Source organism: Heterodontus francisci, chromosome 32 (assembly GCF_036365525.1).
Source record: "Heterodontus francisci isolate sHetFra1 chromosome 32, sHetFra1.hap1, whole genome shotgun sequence".
Taxonomy (NCBI): domain Eukaryota; kingdom Metazoa; phylum Chordata; class Chondrichthyes; order Heterodontiformes; family Heterodontidae; genus Heterodontus; species Heterodontus francisci.
The window spans coordinates 30,875,810-30,893,910 of record NC_090402.1 but is presented as its reverse complement, the minus strand read 5'-3'; the positions used below and the strand labels follow the sequence as shown (position 1 = coordinate 30,893,910).

The 18,101-nt window shown below is 41.5% G+C and overlaps 1 protein-coding gene across 1 annotated transcript in view; it reads right to left on the bottom strand.

Annotated features, from left to right (window-relative positions):
- LOC137347736 (multiple epidermal growth factor-like domains protein 9) overlaps positions 1 to 18,101 on the bottom strand; it is a 317,937-nt gene that overhangs the window by 80,008 nt on the left and 219,828 nt on the right. Inside the window, exon 4 of the mRNA XM_068012633.1 lies at positions 4,311 to 4,460. Coding sequence (XP_067868734.1) covers positions 4,311 to 4,460 — 150 coding nt within the window. The remainder of the gene's footprint in view (positions 1 to 4,310; positions 4,461 to 18,101) is intronic.

The following is an 18,101-nucleotide window of genomic DNA, read 5'->3' as shown; positions in this document are numbered from 1 at the left end:
ATGTTTTGATGAGGGCTACCTGTGTGAGAGTTTGCAACAAGTTGATGGTTCTCTTGCCCAACAAATCTGCCTAATTAGTTGTACAGTCCGAGAGTTTGTTGAAAAATTCTGCTATCTATCATCACAATTTAAAACAGCACCACCTTTGGGACAAGTCATCAGACAGCAACACACAGGATTATCAAAAATATTAGCAAAGCATGTTGAAGTATTAGTGAAATATGGTAAAATATTGCCAAATAGTCCACCCTTACGCTCAGAATGAAAGATATTGTGTCTGCAATAAAGTGTGTGTATGTATATATATATATATATATATATATATATATATACACACACATGTGTAGAAAATTGGATGTAAGTGTAACATTGTGATTGTACACTATCTCGTAAGTCCATGCAAATCGGTTTCTCTGTTTACAGAAAATGAATGATCTGCCAATATGTGTATAAGACACAAAATTACAGGACTTAACAAAGACACAGATCACATGACAGCTTCAGCAGGCACTTTTTCAAACAAACTAAAATGCAATTAACAGTCTCTTTGCATATTTGTTATCTTATGGACATCAGTCTCTCAGCCTTCCAAACCCTTTACTACTGTAATTAGTAGTAGCTGCAAGTTTTTAACTGACAAAAGTTTAATGAACTTTCAATAAATGGGTGACAGTTCATGGAGCAAATGTCAGCTATTGATTAAAACCCAAAGTAAAGAACTCTCAACAAGAACAAAATTATTCAACTACTTCACAATAATGACTGACAGTTACGTAACCTCTGTTTAAAACTACCAAATGATTTCATTGTTCAGAAAGTCTATGTGGTCACTCCAATGCTCCACTTATGGCCCTGTCTACATTATGCAATTACTTGTGTAATTATTTTGCATTCCTTGTGGCAAGAGGAGGTGCAAGTGCCCTGCCCTGAGTCGTTAATGCTGTGTGTGGTGGGCCTCTAACATTTCCTTTCTTCATTCAGGGAAGCATTCAATACCTCTTCAATACCAGAGGATGAGTAGGAAATTACCCTATGAGGAATTATGGATGAGCATCTCTCTCTCCTGACACACAATACATTAAATGTGTCTTTTTGACAAGGTGCTTTACAAATGGAAGTCTCTGCTTCTGTTGTCTTCTGAATGAATTTGGCAGCATCACTAATACTCAATGATACATTCTCAGTGTTTGTGTTTGAAATGTAGAGGGCACTTCAGTTCTTTGAACGTGAGCCTTTCTTCTTTGTTGTCTCTTTTCCAATGTCTTGCCCATTATTTGGGTTTCATGTCCTATTTAACATCTGTATCTTTTATGTGTTATTTCTCTCATCCTCTCCACCTTTTCTTTTCACTCTACTGCTTCCTTTGTCCTTTTATCCTTTTATAAATAGGCCTCGTCATTCATTCAGCTAAGGAAGTCCAACAACCTCAGTCACAAATTCTCGAACAGAAAAAGTCAATAGTCATTTGAACAGCGCGACTGCGATCAATTCTTTCAGATAGTTTCCAATCTTTAAAACATTTTTTAAATTTTAGTGGGAAATTCAGAATATTTTTCCCAATGTAACAAAACATTTTTTTTTTAAAAACAGAACACATGCCAGATTACAAAACTTATGCACAATCAGAATTTTGTTACCTTTTTGATAGTTAATGGTGTTTTGGCAGTGACATGGGCTGGAATTTTACGGCACCGCAACAAGCAGGCTGGTGGTGGGGGGGGGGGGGGGGGGGCGGGGGCGGGGAATTGCGGAGGTTGGGGCTGCGGCCGTTCCCAACGCCTTCCCACCCCCACGGCAATTTTACATGGGGCAGTGATGAGAAACGGCCCACCCACCCCAGGCCAATCAAGGCCCACTACTTAAGGGCCTTCTCCAGCCGCCACGGGTATTTTACCCACGGTGGACAAATGACAAAGGCCCTAAGAACACCTTCTTGCAGCCTGGGGAGGGCCCTCCTGATGGGGCACCCTGTGCTCCATGGAGGGCTACCTCCGAAGCCCCGACCACACAGTGGCCACTGCTCCCGTAGCGCTGCTGGGACTAAGAGTTGCCAACCGCTGATTGCCCGGCGGCTCCATTAGGCAGAACATCCTGCCTCAAGGAGGTGGAAGATCGGCCCAAGGCCAATTAAATGGCCTGGGGAGCAAAAAATCCTGGCGTGGCTCCCCAGGCCCGGCGGAGGTGGGCGCGCCCCCAACTTTTCAGCCGGTGGTCGGGCCTCCCACCCAACATAAAATTCCAGCCATGGCTCTGGGGCCAGACCAGATGCTCAAAATAATGTGATCACTGATAAAGGAAGGTGAGGATTTCACCACTCCTCTGGATTATCCTCTGGGTAGACTCAAGCATGAGTATTTTAAAGGAGACTGAGAAGTTTCTAGTACAAGGTTTCACAAAACACTCTGCCAAATCTTTAAATAAAGGCATGTTTGATGGCCTCATCATTTGAAGTTTTATTCAACATTCGCATAAAACATTGTGAAACTTCATACTACTACAAATTATGTTAGGGTGATAAAAATGAAGTTTAGTTTAGTTTAGTTTAGAGATACAGCACTGAAACAGGCCCTTCGGCCCACCGAGTCTGTGCCGACCATCAACCACCCATTTATACTAATCCTACACGAATCCCATATTGCAATAACATCCCCACCGGTCCCTATATATTTCTTTACCACCTACCTACCTGTACTAGGGGCAATTTATAATGGCCAATTAACCTATCAACCTGCAAGTCTTTGGCATGTGGGAGGAAACCGGAGCACCCGGAGGAAACCCACGCAGACACAGGAATAACTTGCACAGGCAGTACCCAGAATCGAACCCGGGTCCCTGGAGCTGTGAGGCTGCAGTGCTAACCACTGCGCCACTGTGCCGCCTACGATAGTCTACGATGTATCCTGCCATTGGTTTCTTTTTCTGTATCATGTTATATATATAAGGTTAAAGAACAAATTTTCATACCATGTGGTCATCTTATTTTGACACATCACTGGCCAGTGAGGTATCTAAAGAGTCCAACTCATTTAATTGAAATATCTTATGGGCTTTGCTTGTATATAGGTTTATTTTTGGCTGCTCTTTTTGTGTTGAGATCCATACTTAAATTTTAATTATCATTAATTTTTTTGGAAAGTACTTCTCAACTGGCTTGTAAATTTCTGTAGTCCGTTTGAAGCCATCAGGGACTTTATAGAATTAGGCCAAAATAACGCACTCAATTAGGTTAATATTTACATGTACAGTTTAGCATAGCAGCTGTGACTATTATTTTCTTAGGTGGATATTTAAGACTGTATTTAATTCTGCAGTGTGTTATTGCTCCCGTTTACTCACCTATTTACTGTTTAATAAATCCCTTTTTTTTTTAACTCAAGCTACAGTGTAGTAAAGTGTTCATTCCACTGCCTACCAAAAGTCAAGGAAGATCATATGACAGGATGTGTTACAAAGAGTGGCTAAAATCTAGATCTGAGGGTTTTCTGTTGGATCCCTGGGCTCATTAAATTGTAACATTAATTGTAATATGTAGTTTGTTACATTCAAGATTGTACGGAGCAAGGAGACGTAGGACCTGAGAAAAATGTCTACAACAACAACTTGCATTTATAAAGCACCTTTTATGTACCCCACCACCACCACCCAGGGTATACAAAGTGGCATACTCAGACAAAATGGGCAACAAGGCAAAGAAGGAGATGAGCATTTCCCATATTACAACATTGACTACACTTGAAAAGCATTTCATTGGTTGTAATGCACTTTGGGACATCCTGAGATCATGAAAGGCACTAAGTAAATGCAAATCTTTATTTATTCTTCATTAGGATGAACAGGCCATTGATCGGTCAGAGGTAGTTTTAAGGAGGGTCTGAAAGGAGAGGAGGTGGAGGGATTTAGAAATGAAATTCCAGAATATGCAACTAGGGTGGCTGAATGCATAGCTACTAATGGTGGGGCAAAGAGAGAAATGCAGAAGAAGCTGCAGTCAAGAGTAATGACCCAAGAACACAACAGTCAGTTCCAAAGCAATTTAGATCATTGATGAAAGCTGGTCTTATCTATTCCAGGATCTTAACTACAAACTCCCTAATACAGGAACAGGTCCCATAAATCTCTGATAGAAATAATGGCTAAGTACCCAGTTTTCATCTTGGTACCAGTGAGATTAATTAGCATTAACCTGATCTAAATCATACAAACATCATCAGCTTTCACAGGCTGCAAGGGACCACAGTTGTACGCCCTGTAACCTCAAGGCTGCTTGTTTCCATTATTGTAATGGTCAAACAGAGAAGGAGTTACATTACCTATCTGACAGCTTCCACTGGATGTCACTACTGAGCAAGGGCAGCGCTCACACACAGCTGTATGGTTGGTTCCAGGCTTCCTGTAGAAACTATCCTTGCACTTCTCACAATAACGTCCTTTGCTATTTCCAGTGCAGTTCAAACAGATGCCTAAAAAAAAACAAAAGACAAATGAAGAGCAGCTCCATTTGTATAACTTAGAGCAGGATGAAAAAAGATTTTAATAACAGTGCAGATTTCATTCTTCCTCATGACCTGATTATAGTCTGTAATTCAGTAAGCCTAACTAGCCACTTTAGATCATTTGCTGCAGTTAATCAATTAATCATAGAGATATGATCAAAAGCAGTCAAAGATGTTTAGTAATAAAAACGAGCAATGGCAGTAGCTGACTCCACTGCATGCATCATTAATTCTGACTAACATCTGTGACCAATGTTGTTCTTAGTCCACGTTTATTTATGCCATGAATAACATGAATGGAAAAATGTACGTTTTACAATACTTTACCCTGCAGTGATAGCATATGAACTGAGTCTTGCTCACGCACATAGTCAAATTATAAAGATCTGACATTTAAAATCACTGTACAACTGTCCTTTTGGTAAAAATTACGCCAGATCATGTGTTCTCTCTGTTCCTTTTCTTGTATTTCCATAGAGTAAGCAGATGAAAGTTTGACTTGTACCCTAGACATTACAATAATTCTACTGCAGTTGACACTACCCTGGTTTGCACTATAGCACTTGAATAAAGTCCTCTCCAAGTATATCGCAGCAGCATACTGTCAAATTCAAGAGGCTGTGTCATTTTCGTAAATGCCTTTGCAGCCAAGAAGGCCACTTGCAAACTTTGTGTGACCGGTGAGGTCACCATTTCACACTGATGTTATCCTTGCGTTGCATCTTAAACATTTCTCTAAAATTTTGTTTAAATGAAATGACAGTTCCCTGAGATCCTGGGGAAGGCAGGGGCACAGTGGGTTTGGGGGGAGAGAGATGGGGGCGATGGGCAAGATGCAAAGTGTACTGCAGCACAAAAAGCCCAGATAGTTGACACAACAGTCACAGTTTTCTACACTTTCTACGCTTCCAGAAAATCAGCATACCTGAAATTCTCTGTCCTACAGACTTCTGTAAAGACAAATCCCCCGTTACTGTGAAAATATCGCTCGTGCAGTATTACACAAAGTGTTCAATGCTTTTAGAAAAACGGTAAAATGGTATGATAAAAATTCCACTTATCCCGAGTATTTGAAATGTTCCATTAGCTGGACATTGAATTTTCATATACCATTCATCTCAATCATTTGAATACTGCAGCAGCAATTCTGCACTGATATCAAACATGAGATTACAATTCAGTTTATTCACTGAATATGATTCATTATTGAGCTATAATTACACTTTTTTTGTTCTGTCCATTTTTATTGTTCCATGCAGTAACTTTCATCTTTAGAAATGAGCACCAAATCATGTCTGGAGATGCCACATTAAGGGAAAGGACTGTGGTAAGGAAGCTGAAAGGGTCTGTCAATACTCAATACTTAAACAACTTGCTCTTAAGTGATGTACAGAAATAATGACTGCCTGTGAGTATACAGTTCCACAGGGAGCTGTGCTATAAATAAACCTGATTGCCTGGATTGCTGAAGCTCTTCATTATCTGAGTCTGCCACCAAAATAGCACCTGGCACTAGACAGTGCCATGAGACGAGCCCAACATCAGGATCAATCCAAAATGTTCCAAGATGAGCCATTCAATATTTGTTCTGAAAAGCTCCAATTTGGTTCAATTTAGATTGATATGAATCTGCAGTCGTCTATGATTTAAATAAAATGTTAATTTCATTTTCAATATCTCAGGATATTTCCACCCATTCACGTACGCACAAATGGAAAAGAACAATTACAGAAGCATGGAAGGTATCCCTCTGAGTTTCCTCTCTTATTTGTCCATCCAATCTCTGATAGATCTGTAGGAAGGAGGTATGCAGCCGTGTGACTGCTATTAGGTCCCTTGTATTATATGGCGAAGGGATGGGTCTATTGAAAGCATGGTATCATGAAGAAGGCTCCAGATGATTGTGTAGCGATCCAGCCATTTATGTAGCTACGTGGAGTAGGTGTATGCTGGAGCTCAACTTGCGGTGGGAAGGATTAGGTTATGCATCCAAATTCTCACTGAGGTACAGAATGTTATTATTCTTCAGGCTTTGAATTCAAAGAAGCTGAATTTTAGATCACCCAAATGCAAAATGTAGCCAAAGCTTATAGATCTAATTGTGAGTATACAACTGCTCAATTACACCGTAACCTTCTCTGGGTTAAAGGTAAGGTTAGAGTATAGTGCAATACACATCGTTCTCTTTTTCACGAATAGTTTATTAGTACATAATTGAAATTCTGGTCTTCTCAAGGTCCCAACGATCATGCGATGAGCATTTACATTGTAAATGAACGAGCTTCGAGATTCTGTAAACCTGTTTGCAGATTTATTATGTGGGGGGGGGGGCCGTATTTGAGTTCTTCCAAATTGATGCATTTTAATAGCAGGTTAGTTAGCAAAACTTCAAAAACAGGCCACATGGTGGTTATGTACTCTAAATGAGGGTCCAGAAAGCAAGAACTGTGTCTTTTTTTGAAATCTTGTCACTTTGCCAGCAATAATCTCGCCAGATGCCAGCAAACCTGACATTGAAACATCAGTCAGTTTATGATTTTAATTAATCTCTTAAACTGTTTCCCCGTTGATTGATGTAAAAAAAATGCTGAAATGAAGCAACATGGACACTGCAGAACGAAGTCAAATCTCTGGTGCTTGTTGACTTTGATAGGTCCCAAAGTGCTGAAGTTAAATAGTTTGTGCATATGTTGGCTAACCACAAAGAAGTGAACATTCCAGTTCCAGCTCAATTGTACGTCTCAAAAAAAAACTTTGCAAAACAGGCTTGGATCAGGATTTCTCAAAATGAAAAACATACTTCCCGGAATGGGTTTGTACCTTTTGCAATTCAACATATGGATTAGATATATTAGTCCCAGTACAGTTGATGACACTGTGTGTTCATCTGGACTGAGCTGTAAACAAGATGGGACCTATTGCAGCATTTGGAAATATCTGCTTGCTGACAGCACATCTCGCGTCGCCAGAATCCTTCCTCAATATAAACAGAAACTGAAGTCAAATGCACAATACAATTCTTCTCGATAAAAAAAAATCAGATTTTTCCGATTGTACCATATTGAAAATTACCACTGTATAGGATTCCACTGATTATTTTCATATTTTACTTTGTACTTTGAAGCAAACTGATATGAGTTTCCACCACTTTAACACGGGCAAAGGCTGGAATTTTATGTTGGGCGGGAAACCCCGCCCACCAGCCAAAAAGACAGGGGCGAGCCTGCCTCCACCGGGCCTGGGGAGCCAGGCTCAGATTTTTCGCTCCCCAGGCCCTGAATTGGCCTTGGGTGGGACTTCCACCTCCTTGAGGCAGGAAGTCCCACCTAATGGAGCTGCCGGCCAATCAGTGGACCGGCAGCTCTTAGGCCCAGCGGTGGCCACTGCTGGGACTGCGCCCAGCCGTCGTAAGCAAGGTGAAGGATGGCCCTGGAACGAAGGTAGGTTTTTGGGGCCTCGCTGGGGACAATCAGCCGGGCCCCGACGAGACAAGGGGGGGTCGGTTGGGGGTGGGGGTTGGAGTGTTGTGTGGTGCTCTTGGGGGCTTTGCTGTCCGCTCGCTGTGGGTAAAATACCCTTGGCAGTGGGAAGAGGCCCTAAGTGGCAGTTAATTGGCCACTTAAGGACCTTGATTGGCCTGAGGCAGGCGGGCCGTTCCTCACCGCCACCACCCCACATAAAATTGCAGTGTGGGCGAGAAGGCGTCGGGAACGGCATCCCCTGCCTCCCACTCTATTTTTAGCACCCCCCCCCCCCACCAGCCCACTGTTGGGGGGCTGTAACAATTCTGGCCAAAGTCTCCTTCACCAAAAATAAAGCTTTGGTAAGTTAAGTATTGAATTTTTCCACCCAGACTGGAGTACCCATCTTATTTTCAGCACCCCCCACCCTCTGCTGAGATGTGCTTTAGCCTTTGTTCAACATCATCCAGTTCAATGCAATTTAGATCAGAGATTGTCCAGAGAAGAAAACTAAATCATTGGCCTTTTACTCTATATACTCTTCTCCAGCATCACTTGCAGTCCCTTAGCTGAACTGGACTCTGATGTTAAAATCATTACAATCCTGAAAATCATCTTGATAGTTGGCAAAAATATGTGTCTTAACCCCCTCTCCCCATCGCCTCTATCTTCAGAGGCAACAACAAGTGCATGGAGCTCATGGACGTCTTTGTCACCAGGATTATGACCATTTGATCAGCTTTCTTTGCACTTCCCTCCCATCCCCTAGCCTACCGGGCCAAATTTCCCCTAAGAATACCTCCTACCAGAGCCCTGAGCTTGCATCTTTCTGTACTTTCTCTCCTATCTTCACTCATATCCTCTCTTTCTGTTACTCCCTTGACCCTATTCCCACTCAACTGCTAATCACCCAACTTCCCTTCTTGCCCCCTTGTTATCTCTCACTTCAGTGACTGTATCCCTCTCCTTCAAATCTGCTATCACCATCACCATCCTCAAAATAGCACATCTTAACCTCTTCATCCTTACAAACTACCGCTCTATCTCCAACCTCTTCTTCTCCAAAGTCCTTGAATGTTTGTCATCTCCCCAAACCATGCTCATCTTTCCCATTTGAATCTCTCCAATCAGGTTTCTGTCCCTGCCACGGTACCGAAACAGCTCTTCAGATGTCATTTGTGGCTGTGATATGTGACTGTGACAAGGGTAAACTTTCCCTCTTCATCTTCCTCGACCTGTCTGCACCTTTGACATGGTTGACCACACGATCCTTCTCCAATGTCTCTCTGCCATTGTCCAGCTGGGTGGGACTGCACTTGCCTGGTTCCATTCCTATCTATCATAGCCAAAGACAACTGCAATGGTTTCTCTTTCCGCTCCTGCAATGTTACCTCTGGTGTCTCCCAAAGACCTATCCTTGGTTCCATCCTATTTCTTATCCACATGATCCCTCTCGGCGACATCATTTGAAAACACAGCATCAGTTTCTACCTGTATGCTGCTGATAGCTCTACTTCACCACCACCTCCCTCAACCCCTTCACTGTCTCTAATTGATCAGACTGCTTGTTCAACATCCATTACCGGATGAGCAAAAATTTCCTCCAATTAAACTTTGGGAAAACTGAAGCCATTGTCTAATGTCCCTGCCACAAACTCTGTTCTCTAACCACTGACTCCATCCCGCTCCCTGGCAATTGTCTGAAGCTGAACCAGTCTGTTTGCAACGTTGGTGTCATATTTGGCCCCATGATGAGCTTCTGACCACATATTCGAGCCATCGTAAAGACCGCCTATTTCCACCTCTAAGGTCACCTGACTCTGCTGCTGAAACCCTCACCGTGCTTCTGTTAATGCTAGACTTGACTACAACACATTCCTCGCTATCCTCTCACGTTCTACTGTCTATAAACTCGGTCATTCAAAACTCTGCTGCCCATGTCTTAACTCTCATCAAGTCCCGTTCACCCATCACCCCTGTGCTCGCTGACCTATATTGGTTCTTGGTTAAGCAATGCCTTGATTTAGAAAATTCTCATCCTTGAATCTTCGTCATTTTGCTCCTTTTACGATGCTCCTTAAACCCTACCTCTTTGACCAAGTTTTTGTTCATCCGCCCTAATACCTCCTTATGTGGCTTGGTGTCTGTTTGCTAACGCTCTTGCAAAGTGGCTTGGGACATTTTACTATGTTAAATGTGCTACATAAATACAATTTGTTGTGTATGTCTGTCGGCAACCAAACATATGTATAGATGTGAGTATATAATATAAAATAATCATAATATAATTTAGCAACATAATGTTATAATGAAACGCATGCTTTCATTACTATTCCATATTATTATATAAAATGCAACAGGAAATGGCAAGGATTTTAAAAACCAAGAACCTTAGAATGGTGGCAGTCTGGCTGAGGATCTTACCAATGAGGTTGGGTTGCACTGTGATTACTTAAGGTTTTGAGCATTAGCACCACTTTAATCAAATATCACGTAGCATCAAAAATCATTTTCATGTGGAAAACGGGAAGTAAGTAACGCTGTGGTACAAAACAACAGCTATCAATAGCACTGAGATGCCAGAGTACTGTCTTTGGCTTTTAAAAAAAAAGTAACAATAAAGAATAACAGAAATAATACTTCTGCTTCACAGATGAACAGAGATCACAAAATGATGTGGCCGAATACAATGATTAACATTTTATTTCATTTGTGAGAGAAACCCAGACAATTCGCTTATCCAGTGAAAGACCAGCAGTCCTGTGGGGCAGGTTCCACCTGACGCGTAATATATTTGTACATAGATTCTTCCTGCAATTTGCTGTAAATTATGTTCTGGAAAGTCTGGCCTAATGAGCAACATCACAAAAAGCCCTGCTGTGAACATGATTTACCATTAGCCAGATTCTGGAGCAGTCTGGAAAATGTCAGGGAACCCTGAAACTCTCGTCAAAAAAGAATTTGAACATTCCTTATGGGATACACATTCTGTAAAATAACACAAGCTGCAGAATAAAATCCGTTGCTGTAAACTCATCTCCAGGATCCAAGCAGCTGTTGGTTAAATCTTCAACTTTCACTCTGTTATATTTGAAGACTTCAATTACATGACATTCTTGGCTGCTGGTTGCTGTTTCTCTGGTCAACTGGCCAGTGCAATCATCCTGCTGTGTAAATCATGTCATCCAGGGGGCACATGCGGCTAAAAACCCACAGAAAGTTGCAGCTTATACCTTGGACGTTCCATCAAATCAAAACCTTGCACCTAATCCTTAGCCATTATTCTGTGCCATATATACACATCTGAACACCTAAAAATTCATGTAGATGTATGTACACTGTATTCTGTTTGCACGAAAGTTTGGCTTCAGTCATAAGACCACTGGGACAGATATGTGTGCGACATTTGCAATCTGCATCACCAACTTTCCACACTATTATAAATGAGCCTAGACGTTTCATCTGTTGCACCTTTAAATGTATAATGCGAGAAAGCTGACTACTCCATTAACTCTTTATCATTTAAAATTTCATCAGCAGTCAAGAGCTCTGCTTAATTATCCCACTTGATGGCGATATGAATGAGCAGCTGCCTGGTCCTGTTGCGCTGCTCAGTACAGTATAGCTGCTGTGAAGTGTATTATGGTGCAGCTATGCAACATGCACTGGTCTGAGGCAATTGCGTAATCAGCCTCAAATTGTAAAGCTGAATGTATCTCATGCTGACCTATGTAACAAAGAACCTTCATCCATGTGCTTTTGGATGCTTTCACTTTCTCAAACACTAAATAGAAGGTCTAATGAACCATTTGAACACTTTTCAAAGGTTTATTTGCACCATCTGGGAGTTATTCTGCAGGGATTATGCACTCTGAGTGGTGTGGGACTAGCTGCTACAGATGGATTCATATTTCTTATCTTAGTGCACTTATGAGTCAGATCACAGACCCCACTGCCCAGTTGTACAATTACTTTCATATTTATGTATACACAAAGCTGGACGTTCTTTTGCTCCCTCAAGTGTTGATCTTATCATTAGATGAGCTACAAACTTGGACCAAGTGAAAGGTTAAGTAAAAATATCATGGGGCGCTCAGTGTGTTTCAACAGCAATATCAGGGCCTCAGAGAGAAGAAGTATCCAAAAGTTCAACTAAAAGAATAAGCAAGAAGGGAGAGGTTGTATATTCTCTTTGATAAATTTGGTTTAAAATGTTGGCCCAGATTAAGAGGTCAGCAGTGAAGGACGTGTGCTCACTCTTTACACTGAAAGCTGCCTATAGATTTTCCTGGGATTTTGACCAGCAACTTCCTATCATCAGGATGGATTTTAAGAGCCCACCGCCGATATTGGTAACAAGCTCAAAAAATGGCGGCATGTAGGCGTGGGCCGCACGCCAAACAACAATCATGATATCCTACACAGCCACTCATTTAAATAGCAAGAGCAGCCTGCCCCCCTCCCCCCCCCCCCCCAATCATGTGTCCATCGCTGGCAATGGCGTCAGCTGCCTGTGTGCAGGCGCTGGTGCCCTTTTTAAAGGGCAGCCAGCCCTGCTGGCGTATTTAAATTTTTTAAGATACATCCCCCCCCCCAAAATTTATGAAATAAGTTTCTAAAGCCCCTTTCCCACCCCCAATAACAATTACTTTAATTTGCCCTTCCTCCCCAAAATACTTACCTTTTAAATCTGACCTTCTACCCCCTCTCCGAGACGGCACAAACATTAAAGTTCACCCCTTCACACCATCCCCTACACCCATTATGTTGATTTGATCCCCGTCCCCCCTCCCCACTCCCGCACTGAAAATCTTAACTCCTACCCCCCTCCCCACCAGAGTCACACTGGCTTTCCCCAGACAGGGAATTGAAGGTGCGGGAGTGACGGCCGCCGCGTCGATGATCGTGGCGGGCCCAGATGATTTCAGGTGAGTTTATTTAAATCTATTCAAGTCATTCATTCAAATATTTAGATTCAGTTCCCGTCACGCAGCAGCGGGGGGACCACCTCATAGCCTTGCTGCCGCAAAAAGGATTCACTATAATGATACCAGAAAAAGAGGCTTAATTTATAGCGAAAAAAGTAGAGAAACTGGTACTCTTAACTAGAACAAAGGAGGCTAAGAGATGTTCAAAATTTTGAAAAGGTACCACAGGAAAAATTATTACTAGCCAATGAACTGGTAACCAGGAAACATAAATTGAACATTTTCAAAAGAACAAAGAGAGAGGTAAAGAGATTTTTTTTTAACGGAGCGTTGTTGGATATGGAATGCCTAGTCAGAAATTTCAGTAAAATCAGAATCCATAATAGCTTTTAAAAGTAAACTGGATCAATATTTGGATACGAAAACAAATGAAAGGGGGTCTGGGACATGTAACGACTTCTTTATGTTGTCTTATGCAACATAAATGAGATGCATGGAGTCCAGTTATGCTGAAGATCTCTAACAGGTTTATTAACTATTATTATGAGTACAGTACAGAGCAAACTATTTATAGAACTTTCGTCTGGGTGTTACAGTTGCAGAGTGACTATGGCTTGTAGTCTCCTCACTGCTGTTACCCTATTACTGCGCCTGTCTTATGTTTGTTTGTGTCCTACTATTTGACCTGTGGTCTTCAAACTTAGACTTTGTTTTTTTACCACTGCTGCCACCATATAATGAGTTCTTTATGTTGTCTTATGCAATACAAATGAGATGCGTGGAGTCCAGTTATGCTGAAGATCTCAAACAGGTTTATTAACAGCTAAACTATTATATACAGTACAGAGCAAACTATTTACAGAACCTTTGTCTGGATGGTACAGTTGCAGAGTGACAATTGCTTGTAGTAACATGACTGCATCCTGGTACTTAGCTCATTAGCATACTGAGATCTTAAAAGGCCATCACTCTTAAGGAGATCACACAACAGGACAAGGACAGGGGAATGGGATTAAATTGGATAGCTATTTCAGAGAACTGGCTCTGTTGTACTGGGCTAAATGATTCCTGTCTGTGCTGTAAAATGTTATGATTTTATGAAATGCTGCTGGGTTGAATAAGGCAATGGTTTATAAGAAGGAGGAACTGTTCTTTTCACTGACTTTGACTACAAAATTTGTAACTCATTCATTCAGTACCTTCAGTGCAACCCTCATATAACCCACTGTTGGCAATGGTGAGATATCAGACTGGTCCCCCGTTAGACACTCAGCCTGATTTTTCTCCCTTTTCATAATGGAAAGGAATGTCTGTCACTGTTCCTTCCAATATTCTTGGTGCGTTTTCAATATATTTGGTTTCCTGACTAGCAGTGCCTGAAGTGAGTAGTGCTGAAGTGAAATGAAGACAGCTAAATCTCTTAGGATCGTTTATGATAAGGTAAATTGATTTTTCTAAGTGAATTCCATTTAACGTTCAATTAAAAACTTTTAATGAACAGGAAAGGAACTAAAAGACTAATCGGCTATTTCTTCCAGCTATTGGTAGCAAATGGGCAAAGAATCCAGCTCATTACCAAGCCAACCGTTGTGGATATGGTGTGTTATAGTATAGATTACTGACTGAAGATTTCAAAGTCTTTCCAATAGATAGATGTCTTTGGCATTACTGTAATATTAGTTGGATGACTTAACATGGCTCGTTCACTTCTGTGAACTCAAAGAGTCACACATTTGGCTGCAAATATAAATGATTTGAATTAGCTGTTCGCTATTGAATTTAGACTGTTTACAAAAGCCTTTCTACCCTTAAGTTCAATCAGTTATGAATTTTATGTACGCTCAACAAAACATTCCCTGCAAACAGTTCTAAATTCCTGAACTTAATCAGTCCTGCAACCATCGCAATTCCAGATCTGCTTCAAAGTTAAATGAACCTTGTAACCATAGTAACCTCAGATGGAATGCATGGTTAAACAAAATCCCACAGTCAAATTGCCTGCCTTGTCTAAGCTGGAACATGAAAGGTGACCAATGGGAAAATACATCATGGAGCCATCCTTATCCTTGAAATCATAGATCAGCACAAGTCACCATCTTGAAGATAGGAAAGATTAGGAGAAAGAAATTATAAAAGAGAGTACAATTTCAACATGCCAAGTAGCCAACTTAACTGCAGCACTGAACAATTCAACTAAATTAACATGACAAACACAGTAGTGCTAGATTCATTGCAATATTACTATGTTAATAACATAGAGCTCTACTTCTCTGCCTCCTGCATTGATCCAAAGGCTATGTGTCTTCATGAATAACTTCAGTTTTAACGACAGGAAACAATCTCCTTGGTTCTCCGGCTTTGACTTTATCAATCTTCTCAATGTCATTTCAGACCAAAGAGGAGGTGTAAAACCTTCTTCTTCTTCTCCTTCTTTGGCCTCCTTGTCTCAAGAGTCAATGGGTCAGTGCCTAGAGGTGGTCAGTGGTTTGTGGAGCAGCGCCTGGAGTGGCTATAAAGGCCAATTCTAGAGTGACAGCTTCTTCCACAGTCGCTGCAGATAAAATTGGTTGTCGGGGCTGTTACACAGTTGGCTCTCTCCTTGCACTTCTGTCTTTTTTCCTGCCAACTGCTAAGTCGCTTCGACTCGCCACTCTTTAGCCCCACCTTTATGGCTGTCCACCAGCTCTGGCGATCACTGACAACTGACTCCCACAACTTGTGGTCAATGTCACAGGACTTCATGTTGCGTTTGCAGACGTCTTTAAAGCGGAGACATGAGTGTCTACAGAGACTCATTGACAGGATTGCGGCTTTCTGCAACGAATTTGGCCTAACCATCAGCCTCAAGAAAACGAACATCATGGGATAGGACGTCAGAAATGCTCCATCCATCAATATCGGCGACCATGCTCTGGAAGTGGTTCAAGAGTTCACCTACCTAGGCTCAACTATCACCAGTAATCTGTCTCTCGATGCAGAAATCAACAAGCGCATGGGAAAGGCATCCGCTGCTATGTCCAGATTGTAAAACCTTATTGTACTGCTTAACCCTAAGCTCAGCTTTCTTCCCCACCCTCACTGATGTCAAGACTTCTTTTTCCACCTCTGTAACATTGTCAATCTCTGCCCCTATCTCTCCACCACCACCAAATCGCAAGTCCATGCCTTTTATCATCTAAAACCTCAACTTCTCCCACAATATTCTCAATGGCCTACCCACATAACCCTCCACAAGTTAAAAATCTTTCAAAATGCCAGAACCCACATCCTTACCTGCAAAATGCTTACACTCATCATTCTCAATGAGTATCAGTGATTCTTCATGCCATAATGAGTTGATTTTTCAACTTCTCACCCTGACGTTCGGGTCCTTAGCCTTGTCTCATCCTTCATGATTGCCTTAAGTCTTTTTTCTCCAAAATAGGGCTACTCCTTGCCCACCACAACCTTCACTCCACCAATGATCAGCCGTTAAGCTCTTGTCCTGTGGAATACCCCTCCCTATTCCCCCCACCTTGTCACTTCCCTTGCTCCTTTCAAAATCCTCCTCTTCAGCTTTGTCTTAGCCCCCACAATCAAACTTTTAGTTTTCTCTTTTGTTTCTTGGTACCCAATGCTTTCTCTTCCTTTACGTAAAGCACTTTGAGAGTTCTTCCTGCAAAGGAGAAGTGCTATAGAAACACATGTTGCTTGTTTTTTTTTAAACTTTGCAACTAGAATAACTCTAAATCTGAAATAAGATAATCCAGACCTCCTACAGTTTGAAAAGGCTACACATCAATTTTGGTGCAAAGTGCATTGTTCAACAGAACCACAGGAACCGGAGATGGTCTCCAACACATTATCTGCTTTACATTAGCTCAAGGTTCACAGCAGACAAAAGCGGTCACATTGAAACATTAACTGCAAAGTAAATGCTGTGCTTCTTCCCATTGCTAAGCTTCCTTTTCTATGGGCCCCTCTTAGCACTGCAAGTTTTTTTAATGCACAATGTTATATCCAGCTATCCAGGCATAAAACTAGCAAGAACTCCCCTGCTGGTTTACTAAATAGAGGAATTTCTAGGGTAGGATTGAGTTATCAGAGCAGAAGGTCCCATTTCTTGGTGCATGCTGAATTAGCGAAGACAGCAGGCAGAGTGTTGCAACCTGTCTCAGCATCTTTAGCTAGGGATGGGGAAGAAAATGCACAAGCGTTCTTGATCTTGATGGTTATACGAACATACGAATTAGGAGCAGAAGTAGGCCACTCAGCCCCTCGAGCCTGCTCCACTATTCAATAAGATCATGGCTGGTCTGATTGTAACCTCAACTCCACATTCCACCTACCTCCAATAACCTCTCACCCCCTTGATTATCGAGAATCTGTCTACCTCTGCCTTAAAATCTTTTCATCCCTGCTGGATATCAGTGAGGACAATGACCTTCCAGGTGAATAGTCCACAGATACTCTAATCAACTAGGCTCACACATAAAGAATGACCATTTAAGCGAGATACCCAGGAGCTGGAGGTACCTGTGGAACTGTATCTCAGAAAAAGCCAACCTTTTCAGCAATAGAACGGAGATTAGAACAAAAAAAAAGCCAATGAAATTCCCCAATAAGGTGTTTTAACCCCCTGTATTGCTATTTTTAGGGAGGTAAATTGTGACTCGATGTTGAACTGGATTTATGTGAAGACACTTTAGTGGGGAATGGATGTTCCGTTTATTTTCAATGTCTATTGAACTGCAACCTGTTCAAAGTGGCCTTTTACAAATGGCAATGCTATTATTTTCACATATGTTGAGCTATTTCCCCTCTCCTGCACACCACCCGCCTCCCATCAAAATTAGTTATAATAGGCTGGATTTCGTGGTCGATGGTGAAGCAATGGCGCTTGACGCTGACTCAAAGAAAACTGCCACACAGATCTAGCAATCTCTGTGCTGCAGATTTCTCCTTTCCTGATGATAGTTTGAATCTGGCACCAAATCAAGGGAATATCCAGATATTTAGAAGCAGTGATCTCATCAAGCAGGGTAAGAAGCCAATCACATTGAAGTATTCTCACAGACAGCAAACTAGGAAGTTAAAAGAACTGAATCCCTTCACTTTTAAATTTTCAGGTAGCAAAATCAATTATGATTGGTTTAAGATAGAAGCTAAAATAAGCAAATTTTTAAAAAAAATTACTATTTGAAAAATATGCATTTTTTTATCATCAAGAAATTTGACAT